This window comes from Pelodiscus sinensis, chromosome 1 (assembly GCF_052426305.1).
Source record: "Pelodiscus sinensis isolate ZL-2025 chromosome 1, ASM5242630v1, whole genome shotgun sequence".
Classification (NCBI taxonomy): Eukaryota; Metazoa; Chordata; order Testudines; family Trionychidae; genus Pelodiscus; species Pelodiscus sinensis.
Window position 1 is genome coordinate 63924775 of NC_143052.1, and position 13496 is coordinate 63938270.

Consider the following 13496-nt stretch of genomic DNA (forward strand, 5'->3'; position numbering starts at 1 on the left):
TGAGTTCCCAAAATCCATACATAGACGATAAATATCATGCTATTAAAGTATTAAATTTGTACAAAAATACTTTACAGTTTAATACTTATTTCTTACAAATAAAAATACATATTTACGTGAATCATGAACTTTTTGTTTTTACATTACTTTGAGTTAAATTTCATATTGACTGATCTTCTCTGGCAGTGCTGAAACATGAAGGAAACATTACGCTTCTGTGTGCAGGGCAGGTGAGTTTGTTCATATAAAGGAAAACAGCATGGGAGAAAGTTTTCTTAAACAATTTATATTGACCGAAAACAAATCTGGTTGTAAAGTTAATTGATCAGATATGAAGACTCTACAATTAATATACAAATTCAATATCTTTATATTCACCAAATAACAATAATTACCAAGGACAACTTGAATACTGGAACAAATCAAAGCAGCTGCTGGTGAGCATTAAAAGCAACTGGCAGTATTTTATTGCTTCAAGTGGGGGAAGGGGAAGGGGAAGGGGAAGGAAAGAATTTTTGCAATATATCTGTAAAATGTATTTACAATTCAAATGTCTAAAAACCTGTAAGGATAAATATGAGAGCTGAAAACAAAGCCTTTTTAAATGGACTTCATAAATCTTTAACAATCCTCAAGAAACTGTTGTTAGTAAATAAAAGTTTAGAGTTGTATGTCCTTGTATGAATCATTTTAATTTGAATAGATTTTACATTACAATGTATTCTGTTGCTGCTAGTAGTTGATATACTATAAAAACTTCCACTTGAATGATTTAAAAAAAGTCTTTTTAATTTGATTTTTAAATAACTCATTTCAGTTTTATTTAGTAATCCATTAGAAGTTTTCCACTACCTAAAACATCTCTGCTTAAAATGAATCTTACAGTTTCAAGACACATCCATCTAGTGCTTCCATTGCATAGGGAACAACGTAATTTCTAATAAAACTGTAGTACAGTTGGGCAGTAAATTTTACCACCATGCACTGCCGCTTCCTACTTGCATCTTTGCTAAAACACTTGAACAGCACTTAGTGTGATGGCTGTGCCCCTCCAACTGCATCACAACGGTTCACAAAACACTACAACAGTCAATGTAAAATCTTCTGGAGGCAGCATACCCCAATCTCATGATTCCCTCCCTCAGAAACCAGCTAGCTTAAAAATGTATTAAAAACTCCCAAATCCAGACACCTGTGGAAAAAGATATTCCAATGATGCTGTTAAGACAGTAAGGAGCAATTCAGTCTCTTTTAAAGGACCCCTCAGCTATTTCTTCAGGGGGAAAAAAATAAGGCCATTAGCCATTTTCTTTACTCAGTATTATTGTGAATTCTATGACATTAGGCTTAGTTTGGAATGGCACTATTCAATGGCCACCACAAAACCAAACTGTTTTTAAAGTAATCATGAAGTAACAGAGCCTTGAGAGGGATAGTCAAACCCTCTGTGCTTTATAATGCCACATGACATCTGTGCCACAAGTATCACACAAATCTTAAAAGGGATTTTAGCACCATATATTGTCTAAGTGTCCCACTAAAATAACTTGTTGCTATATTGTGTTTGTAGGGTCTCGTGTTGTCACACTAGTTGTATGTCCAGTGTGTTGAAGGAAGGCGTTACTTTGGTCATTCCATTCCCCACCTGTTAAAGTCTGTTGATCTGATGTCACCTTCTGAGAAGCTAGTGGGTTTCTGCTAATAACCAGTTCCAGTTTATTGCCAGATTCTGCTATGAGAGGCACAACTAGACAACAGTCAAAATCTCTGGTACGAACATGATTTACCTGAAAGGTAAAAATGTTGGTTTAGATGTATCAAAGAAAGCAATGCAACAAATACCTAAGAAACACGTTATCTAAAATATGACTGGAATATGTTAGTGGCCTCCAAGATAAAGTACACAGAATACAGAAAATGCAACATGGCTTAAGGAGAACAGAAATAACTTTTTTCTAATCAGTGTTTACTATATTGTAGTTAAAGATTATTAAATACATTTATTTAGTAAACTTATTTCAAGTAAGAAATAAGTCACACAAAAGTAACTACTACTTCTAATATTTAATTCCCCTTAAGGTATTCTCAGAAGTGTGTCTGAATACATAAAAAACCCTTCTCTTTTGCCACTTTCACTATACAGGCAGTCCCCGAGTTACACGGATCCGACTTATATCGGATCCGCAGTTACGAACGGGGCTTTTCTCGCCCCGGAGGACGGGAGCGGCGGGACGCCCAGATGCGCCGCGGTCTGCCGCCCCCATCCTCCGGGGCGAGAAAAGCTGGTCCCCATCTCCCTGGTCTGCAGGGAGACGGGGAGCAAAGCCTTGGAGCACGCCCGCAGTGGGACAGCTGCGGTGCGCCTGGACTGTCCCGCTGCCCGCGTGCTCTGTGGCTTTGCTCCACGTCTCCCAGGTCAGCAGACCAGGGAGACGGAGCAAAGCCGTGGAGGACTTGGGCGGTCCCGCCACCCCTGTCTCCCTTGTCTGCTGGGAGGGGGGGTGCAGCTAGTGCCCCCCCCCCCCCAGCAGACCAGGCTTTTCTTGCCTACCCCTGGGGTAGAGCAGCTGGGGGCTGCCGGATTGGTCCCGCAGCGCCGCTCCGGACCAACCCGGCAGCACCCCAGCTGCTCTGCCCCAGGCGTCCTGATTCAGCCGCTGCTGGTCAGTTTCAGCAGCGGCTGAATCAGGATGCCTGGGGCAGAGCAGCTGGGGTGCTGCTGGGTTACTCCAGTAGCGCCGAGGAGCCGCGCTACTGGAGCAACCCAGCAGCACCCCTGCTGCTCTGCCCCAGGCGTCCCCAAGTCAGCCGCTGCTGAAACTGACCAGCGGCTGACTACAGGAAGCCCGAGGCAGAGTTGCTCTGCCCCGGGCTTCCTGGAATCAGCCGCTGATCAGTTTCAGCAGCAGCTGACTTGGGGACGCCTGGCGTTCTTAAGTTGAATCTGTATGTAAGTCAGAACTGGTGTCCAGATTCAGCCGCGGTTGAAACTGATCAGTTTCAGCAGCGGCTGACGCCAGTTCCGACTTACATACAGATTCAACTTAAGAACAAACCTACAGTCCCTATCTTGTACGTAACCCAGGGACTGCCTGTAAAATGTTTTAATTTCCCCCAACCAATTTTAGACTGTAGTTTAAAACTAAATTCCTAGGTCACAGACAGCAATATCTCTAGAATAATGAGCATCACAAACTGAAGAGGAACAAAAATTTGTCAGGGAGCATTTGTTTACGACGTTGTGTTGAAGTATCTGATTTTATAAAATGTGTTAATTTGGCTTTATAGAAAATCTAGCTAAACATTTTTACAGTGTAAAAAAAATATTAGTTGGTACTAACTTTCTCACTTGGACGAATGAATGATTTGTTTCTATGATGCAGAATAACTGAGACAAGCCTTTACACTCAGAGAGATACAAAATATTGTACCAATAAACATGTTTAAAAGCTAAAAGTTTGCACTTACTTCCTAAGACTTAGTATAAGCAGAGTATGGGTAGTGCGGTATTCCAAACAAATAACAAAAACATTATATTCTATTATACCATCATGTGTACATTTTATATACAAGTCCCATACAACATTTATCACATACATCTTTTACAAAGTAAACCATATACAAAGTACAGATAATTTTACCTGTAAAAGTCTGTCATATGGCTTCAAACCACCTAGATCCCCAGGGCCAGTTGGCCGAATGTTTTTAACATATACACCTTTTTCCAATAAACCATCTGAGACACTGAATCCAAAATCCTCTACATCTGACTCCTTGTACAAAGTTACCTGTTGAAATAATTTAGAAATAACAAAAGCAAATGATATTTCTGTGCTGCTATAAACTATCATAGGTCTTTCCCCCTCAGTTTATTTCATACTAGAATGATAATTTGCCTATTTTGCATTTCTAATTTGGAATGTTATTTAAAAAAATCTTAGAAGATCAAAGTTGTAAGAGATCTCAGGAGATCTAGTCTAAGCCCCCTTTCAAAGCAGGACTAACCCCAACTAAATCATGCCAATCAGGGCTTTGTCATGCCTGGCCTTAAAAACCTCTAAAGATGGAGATTCTGCCACCTCCCTAGGCAACCCATTCCAGTGCTTTGCCACCCTCCTAGTGAAGCAGTTTTTCCTGATTTCCCCATTGCAACTTGACACCATTGCTCCTCATTCTGTTACTTGCAAAGTCTTCTTTTTTTGTAAAACTGTTACAAAAACATATTAATATTCTATACTTCAGTAGTAATCCTGAATTCCTTTGTTAGCTTTTTTTAATCTTTTCTTCTGGGACATTTTTTCTAGTTTATCTGTTTAGTTTCTCTATCATCCTATTCTCTGACTTCCAAGGTCATTTGTTTTGATAGTCTAAAACTCTCTCTCTACAATTAGCTTCAAGAAATCCAGTGAGAGTGATTAATGTAAGAGGCCACAATATTAGCTGAGCTTGCATTTTAAGCTTCAGGTTTGCACACAGGAAAAAGCATTTGGGTTGCAGAGCTCCTACTTTTCTCAGGTGGATCTGTATAACTTTCTTGTGGGGAAGAGATTTGTAGTTTGGGTTGCTGGGACTGAGTCTTGTTAACAAAGACTGTTTTTAGGGTCCTCATAGAAAAGTCAGGTGTAAAGCAATAGAAATTCCTAACTTTTTAAACACCATTGCATTAACATTCAGTTCTATGTTCTTCTGTAGTTTCCAGGGCAAGGATCTTGAAAAGGACCCCCCTGACTCATCTAACCACAGAAGCTCAAAAATGTCTGAATCTTCTGGGTCATATAACATTATGCACTTAAAGAGTGCAATACATGAGACTGCTTCTCTGGTCTCTCCAAGCTTGGCTGGCCACTGTATATTCACCTTTGCTGCAACATCTGGATTGGCATTCACCAACCCTGCTTAAGTCCTCGTTTGACTCAGGACTGTATGGTCGATGCAGGAGTGCCCTTTTTGCAGTCCCCAACCATTGATGGCTCTTATCTCTAATGTGTCAGCATTGGGCTAGAGAGCCCACTTTGGGACTTTCAGGACTCAGGGCATACGATCCTCAGAAAAGCTCTCTTCAGTAGCGTGTCAGAAAGCTCAGGGCAATCTGCCTGGCCTGCCAAGGGTTACTGCCCCACATTTCAAACAAAGTTGTTTCAGTTCTTACAGACAACCCAACTGCCATGTCACAACATACAACGCAACAGTCATGGAAGAGCTTGATCCTCCCTCCTTTGCTGGGAAGCAATCCAGCATGGGAATTCTGCACAATGTGTTCAGTCCAGCTCAAGGTTTCAATACCTCTCAGGAGCTCTGAACCAAATGGCATAACACCTCAGCAAGTTCTTCTCTTCTCATCACAAATGGTCCCTTTGGTTGGAGGTGGCAAGGAACATCCCTGAAAAGTGGGGGTCCCCATTTGTAGACCTATTTGTCACTCAGAACATGAAATGTCACCAGTTTTGCTCCCTGTGAGGCCACAGCCCATGGTCTCTTACGGATAGATCACCTGTAGTACGCCTTTCCTCCTAACCCAATAAGACACAAGTTTTTGAGGATCAAGTGGGACTGGGCATGGATCATTCTCATAGCCTTGGCATGCCCAGGCAGTATCGGTTCATTATCCTCTTATGCCTCTTAGTAGAGAGACTGCTCCTGCTGCTGCTATGCTCAGACCTGATCTTCTGAAATCCTGGTTGGCTACTGTACCCAAACATCAGCTCTCTTCACATGACATCTTGTAAGCTCCATAGCTGACTCTTGAGGAGCATGCGTGCGAGGAGAAAGTCTGTAGAGTACTACTAGGCAGCAGAATATTCTCCATCAGGACCATTTACTTTGCAAAATAGAAGTGATTCTCCATCTGGTCCTCCCATTGGAGAGTTCCGCCCATGGAATCATTATAATTCATATTGGAGTAGCTTTTGCTTCTGAAATAACATTAACTGGCTGTGTCTTCAGTCAAGGTCCACTTAGCAGCCATTTCAACATTCCATCCCTGGGTTGACAGCCCATCTGGTCTTTTTGGACAAGGGGAAGGATTATCCATTTTTATGCAAATTAAGCACGGGATATTTAAATCCCCCTTCATTTGCTATGTCGACCTGCCTACTCTGCATCTCTCTGCCGACAGAGGGATGCAGTCAAGACATACCCTCAGTTGCCTGTTAACAGAGGAGCGGCGCCTACATTCTGTGGATGTTAGATGTATCCAACATTCTATACACAAAGAACTAAACTGCTTCACATCAACCCAGCTCCTTCTCGGCTCCACCCAGATTTCATCCTGAATTGTATCATGTGTCCATGTGTGTTACGAGCTGGCCAGCATTACCCCTCCAGGAAACTGGAAATGGACAGAAGATGGCCGACTTGGCCAACTTCCTAGCTCACACCTCTATTCCGTCCATTTCCAGGGCAGGAACCTGGCCTTCGGTGCACAGGTTCAACACACTATGTCATCACACTGGCGGCCAGAGAGGATGCTAATTTCAGCCACACAGTTTTAATTGCAAACCCATCTCTTGTATACCTGCTTGGTAGTCAACTACATTGGAATGGAACTAAAGCACTCAAGGAAGAATAAAGGTTATTAACCTTTCTGTAACACTGGTTCTTCAAGATGTGTTGCACGTGTCCATTCCCAAATCCCCTGTTCTCTTTTACTGGAGTCCAAGAATAAGAAGAAACTGAGGTGGCCATCGGGTCGACAGGACCCTTTACACTGGTGCTATAAGCATGTAGCATCAGAGGCCGCATGGAGCAGTCAGCCGCTTAAAGTAGTGTGGAGCCGTTCTGTGCCTGAGAGTCCCAGTGAGGCGGGCTGTGGGCTGGATCTGGTGGCTTGGCGGGCCAGATCCAGTCCACAGGCCGCATCTTGCCCACCCCTGTGCTAGCAGGACAATCTCACTATATCAAAATAGCCAAAGAACAGGTAAAATGTACATTCCTTCTAACAAAAATGGACTGTTTTGAGGTTTAGACCTGAAGAAGAACCAATTTCATGTGTTGATTTGATTGATTAAAGCTAAACGAGTTAGTTAACTGATGAGCAACACCCCTGCCTCCAAATCTTCCACACAGATATAAGGTGTAGCAATTGACAAAACAAGGAGCGGCACATTGACAGTATCTTTTTAATTAGGGATGGAAGAGCGAGATTTTTATTTTGTTATTTTAATCTAATATGGCTGCTGGTGTTTTAGGCCCCTACAAAAACACTGAAGCACATATTTAAGTCCTGTTTACCTTAATGGGATGTTAAAACATGCCTAAAATAAAGGCAGTATGGTCAACTGGTGCTATAATTTTTCATTTCATGGATTTTAAGGCCAGAAGAGGGACTATTAGGTCATCTGTGACTGGTATAACATGGATTGTAGAATTCCATGCATCTGCCCTGTATGAAGCTCAATAGCATGCTTGACTAAAGAACACCTTCGTGACAGGTATCCATCTTGATTTGAAGGTTTCAAAAGATGGAGAATCCACCACTACCCTTGTTAGTTTATTTCAATGAACAGTCCTCCTCCTGATTAAAAATGGTTCCTTTCCCCAAATTTAAATGTGTTCTGGCTTTAATTTTCAACCATCTTATATCTTTCTATAGTTCAGCGACTCCCACAATTCTAGGTCTTCAGGTACCCAGATGATCTCTTACAGATAGATTAAAATGTGCCTTGTGGAGGGATCAGGTGAACCTAGTCTGGAAGGAATCAGAGCAAACTCTGTGAGTTCATGGGCAGAAAGAGCTTGTAGTGTCGACTCAGGAAGGCTCTAGGCCATCCCATCAACACGTTTTAAATATTTTGAAGTGGACTTTCAGTCCTCTGCAGAGGCCTTCTGTGTAAAGAAGGTACAGTGTGTGGTGATAAAAGGAAAACAAAACAACAAACAAAAAAACTAAATCCTGTGCCATTCAGGTATTCACTCAGTAGGGGAAAGCTCCTTATCTCAGTCTGTTTCTTTATTGGTCCCTCTTTAATGTTTGATGCTTGCGACTTCCCGTATGAAGGATTAAAGGATTGGAAGACATAGAAGTCACTGATAAAATAAACAGACTACGTTTCAGATTAAAGACAGGGTTAAAGGGTGACTTGATCACAGTCTGTAAGGACGCACATGGGCAACAGAAGTTTGTTAATAGAATGTTCTTCAATGTAGCCAATACAGGCATAACATGAACCACTGACTAGAAGGTGAAGCTGGACAAATTCAAACTAGAAATAAGGAGCAGTTTTTTAACAATAAATATGGTTAATCTCTGGAGAATCCACAAGGGTTGTGGTGGATTCTCCATCCCTGGACACTTAGGTCATGTCTACACTAGGAAACTATTTCAGAATTACTAAAATTCGATTTAAGAACTCCCAGTTTAACAAATTCGAACTAGCGTGTCCTCACTACGGGGAAGCATCAAAATTAGTCTGAGGCAGGCTCTGTTAATGTAGATGTGCTACTTTGGACTTAGAACCCCAGGAAGCACTCTGGGGAGCTATGGGAGGCCTCCTGGAGCCAGTAAATTTGAATTAGCAGCACCGGAGCATCTGCACTAATGTTATCTTGAAATTACTATTTCAGAATTAGTGTTATGCCTCATGAAAAGCAGGAGTACAGAGTTTGAATTCTGCGGCCCGTTTGAAATGACAGGCTTGGTAGGGTGGACGCACCACTTATAAATTCAAAGTTGGGGTTATTTCAGAATAAGTTCCTATTGTAGACCTGGGTTATAAATCAAAACTAGATTTTTTTTAGAAGAGATACTTCAGTTCAAACCCAGGCCTGGGACTTTAAGCAGGCATTAATATTGGGTCTGGGGGATGCAGAGATTTGGCAGGGTTCAATTAATTCCATAGATGCTGTTAAATGTCAATTTCAGCTGACATTGAAATTAATGGGAGGGGTGGGAGAATCCATTGGTAACAGCCTGCCATTCCCACCCCTGCACGTGTAGATATTACTCATATTGAGACAGCACAGGGAGCCCCCTACTGTCACAGCCTCACTCATCCACCACCTGACTGCCAGTTGTCTCTGCTCTGTCTTGCCAGGCGTTCACCTTTCCCCACAGCTTGCATCTGCTGGGATGAGGTGTCACCAGCCCTGAGGAGAGCCTCTGCAGGCCCACTCGCTTGCTCACCAGTCAAGAGTGAGGGACCATCCCCAGACAGGAGCTGTTTAGCAGAAGGGTAGACTGCTCCATAGCAGGAGGGAGATCCTCCTTGCAGTCGTGGCTGGGGGAAGGGGTGGTCTCTGCTCCATCAAGCCAAGACAACAGCCTCTTTTGTGCACCTTGGCTATGCAGTTCACAGGCCAGTTAGTCTACCATACACAGTTTAGTTCGTTATTAAGATACTCATCTGATGAAACAATGAGTAGTCCTGATGAAGTGGGTTTGAGCCATGAAAACTTTCATGAACCTATATATTTGTTAGTCTCTAAGGTGTCACAGAACTCCTCACTGTTATTAAGTTTATTGTTACTAATTATATTCAAAGGCTCTGTCCATTGCTTTTGGAATGACCCCTTTGGAAAGAAGATAGAGAATGAGACAAGTGTGACAAAATAAAAAAGGACAGCACATGATGTAAAGACTATGGCTTTGAGTAGGCCCGACATTGACTTGGATGGACAAGACTGCAGGACCCAGTCCTTAGAAATGTTTACAAAAATACAAAGATACAAATTTTAGGAGGGGGACTGACTTGTAGGTTTTGAGAAGGAGTAGGGTGAGGAAACCACAACAAAGAGGTAGCTAGTAATAGGAAACTTAACTATTTCTGTGAAGAATGGAAAAATATAAATGTTTTCTGAAAGGCGACAAAACAATTGCTGCAGAGTTATGGCAACACAAATAACAGAAAAATAGCATGTGAATAGAGAAAAGGATAAAGGACAGGGACTGAGAGGTAACAAATGGAACAGAACACCCAGTAGAAGAAATCTGACTCCTCCTTTTCAATGAATGCTGAGTTGGTTGCTTTATCATGATGCTGAAAGCCAGGTTTATATTCCCCACAGAAGAAAATAGCCTTTTTGCTTGATGGAAAACTTCTCCGTCTGACCTTAACTACACAGAGATGAAAATTCTTGAAGACTATGCTTTTTTACAAATCCATCATTCCACATCAAACTGAGAAACAAGTGATTTCTGGACTCAGCATGTATTAAGCTAACTGATCCCAATGATTCATTACAGTGGCAATTAACTCATCTTCCAAAATAACAGATCCACTTGCAGCTGCTATCTGGGAACACTTAATCTGGTGCATGTTAGGACTGTGAGAGACATCAGGGTTTAGTAAAGGAATTGAAATCGGGGATACAGTGCAAAAGATTAAATTCAAATCAACATGCATATTAGCTTTAAACATTTGAGACTGTTGGCTTTTAACCTCTCATGAGAAATTCCTCCATTAACGGGCTCCTTCTGTCAAGGGAGACCTCTCCTTACCTTAGATGTCTCTTAAGGGAAAGAATAATCCCAAAATTGATGGGGCATGGCGATGAAGGAGAGTTACTGGATTCCCACCAAAGTTTCACAAACTTCTGTAAACATAGGTTGCAGTTCATAGACACATCATATTCAAAGCTCAGCAGAGCAGATTTGAAGAATATTTTGCACTGCTTTACCTAAGATTGCCATCAGCTGCATAGTTCCCTTTCTACTACGGGACACATCTATGAATGCCTGTCCCCAGGAATTGAAAAACTAGACTATTTTATATGTCATATTTCCTAGACTGAAGATTATTTTATCTCTCTCAGAGAAAAGGGATCCCAATGTGTTGGTTGGCTATTGCGTATGTTTAACCTCTGGTTCTACAGATTTCAAGTTGGTCTTCTATCAAATACAGCCTGTATGTTAATCTGAAGAAGGAAAAGATTAAAACAAAGTAGTATGTTGCAAAGCAACTAGGGAAGCCACAAGATATTATGCAAAAGGAATCGATTTTCAGCACATTAAACTTTCTTGCCTTAACATTGAGAACATAGAAATTATCATTGTTGTCAAATCAAATTATCAGTAAATCCTCCTTGGAAAAGAGCAGTATACACTGAGGATATGCTTTAAAAGCAAACAGCAAATGACAATGCATCTTATTCATTTTGTTCCCCCATAAAAATACATCTATAGGGTGCTTGCAAGAAGAAATATTCACCCAAAAGCCCATCTATGGCATCATTATGAAAAGTACTTAATATATCACCACATAATTAGATTCCCTATGCTTCATGCATTAATCCAAAGCAAGAATTACTGCTAAAAGAAAAATTACAGACCTTGTGTAATTCAACAGGCGTTGGTGACATTATTTCTTTCATTTCTTGTTTAATTTTTCTCAAAACCACAGACTTTCTCCCCACATCTGATGGCAGTGTGTTACTGCGGGTAGCTTGGCTGTAATGTGGCCTCACATTGCTTCTTTCCTGGAAACTGGCTTGTCGACCCAACTGACTGCGAGGCTGTGGATTTTCATTATTCAAGCTCATTGTACTTCCTGACATAATTGTTGCCTACAGCATTAACAAACAGATTTTTTTAAATTTATAACCTGGATTAAAGAAAGGGTTATTTCATAACACTAGGCACAATTCTGTAATATCTTGTCAAAACAAAATCACTTCAGGGCACAGCAAAAGGCAGGAGGATAGACATACAAACTGGTTGTAAGTCACTAAAAAAAACCCAACCGTGAGTAAAAGGTTTTCAGATGACATTTTCAACCAAAATGTCAAAGAAAGCATTAAAACTGCTATTTTTATGAAGCCAACCATCCTGAAGACAAAACAGTACAACTGTTTACTTACACTGAAAATATTTTTAAAATAAAATAAAAGCCAAATTCTGGAACATTAGCTTTCCCTTAGTACTTGAACAAAATAAGGCATTTAGTACTGTGGCATTTGCAGATATCAAGGAAAAATACATGAGCCAGCAAAGTGTGGAGGAAACCCTGGAACTAGCACTGCATTTGATGGTGACTAGACACTGCCACAGAATAGATCATTTAGGCCTGGTCTATATTAGACCAGGCAGCTCAGCTTAAGGTATACAACTCCAGGCTAACCTTAAGCTGAGCTGTGGAGGCATCCATACAATGAGAGGTAGAAGGGAGAAAACACTCCCATCGGCTTACCTTACTCCTCGCAGGAGGAGGAGTACCAGACACTGGGGGGAGCTGCCCTCAGCATTCAATTCAGGGGTCTATACTATACCTGCTAAATCAAATGACAGAAGATTGACCTCTGGAGCAGCAATCTTGCACTAAGTATAGATGTCCTTGAGAAGAAACTGAATATATTATACTGTAGCACTAACTTTCTGCAGTATGACTGGCATATGTGAAAAGATACAAAGCTCTCTCTCACACAGTAACCTTCTCATTGGTAATACTGCTGATGAGTTACAAAGAGTGAAAACTAGAATCATCTAAAATCAAAGGTAAACCTTCCTCTACCGCCCTGTGGTAGAACAGCTTGATATCGACAAAGATCAATATAGAAGAGGAATGGTTTCCTCTGTGTTGTGGAATGTTAAAGTCTAGTTAAAGTTGTCCTTAAACTTTCAGTTTCACTTTCTGAAACCACTGCCAGAGCAGGGATTTTAATAAGGATGCAGATAGCCCTCCCCAAATATGGGGAATGGAGAAGAAAATCAGATACTTTTTTGAGTAGTACCACTGGTTCTTGTGATGGATTCTGTGCTGCCCATGTTCCCATCAGCACCAACACTGCCTAAGTAAGTGACAGTTCTATAGTTGTAACAGCTACCCATCACTTCAGGCGTGACTTATGATGCTCCCTTGTAAAAGAGCAGCAGCAAGAGGACTTAATAAAGGTTATTTCACCTTCCTCTTTGGCTGATGACCTTGAAATGAGCAATGAGAAGGGAATCAAAATGACAGGAATAGGGATGGTACTTTAAAAAGAAACATAGCCCAGATTAACCTCCTGATGCAAAAAGACATTCTCTGTTGGGAATCCTACTTCTATAATGTTATGAGGACAAATGTTGATTCAGAGTTGTGCTGGCCAGACTTAAATATAGTGATATCAGTAAAGCGCTCAGCTACACTTTTGATTTTATTTTTTAAACTTGTAAATTGTTGGTAACAACTGTAAGAACATCAACCTGTTGAAATATCCATTTCTGTTATCTATTTTCATATCCTTTTACTGTGCTCTGAATAATGAAAATCGCAAAAGAAGCCTGTGGTACCATGCCATAGATAACCACAGAATTAAACTAAACTGACATTAACTTTTCTCTTAATTTCTCTGTCTTGCAATTACAATTATTTCAAAATCACATTAAAGTAACCGTACGTGCAATATGGAAGCCATAAATCTGAGCATGTACAATCATTTAGAACTGCAAAAGTTGCACCCAATTATGCCATTCACATTCCTTGTGGTTGCTAAGGGACTCTATATGACATAAAAATGAAAATGAGATTCTGCCAGTTTTGTAGCTCAGGAAATTGAAAAGAACATAAAAGAAAATATTTTTC

The 13496-nt window shown here is 41.0% G+C and overlaps 1 protein-coding gene across 14 annotated transcripts in view; it reads right to left on the reverse strand.

Moving 5' to 3' along the window:
• Nucleotides 1-616: 616 nt before the first annotated feature.
• Nucleotides 617-13496, reverse strand: part of GRIP1 (glutamate receptor interacting protein 1) — a 509665-nt gene continuing 496785 nt past the window's right edge. For all 14 annotated transcript variants that reach the window (XM_075931263.2, XM_075931223.2, XM_075931287.2 and 11 more), the window contains 3 exons: nt 11266-11499; nt 3642-3788; nt 617-1787 (listed from right to left, as the gene is read on the reverse strand). In XM_075931263.2, the coding sequence (XP_075787378.1) occupies nt 1554-1787; nt 3642-3788; nt 11266-11499 (615 nt within the window). In that variant the 3' untranslated portion in view covers nt 617-1553. The remainder of the gene's footprint in view (nt 1788-3641; nt 3789-11265; nt 11500-13496) is intronic.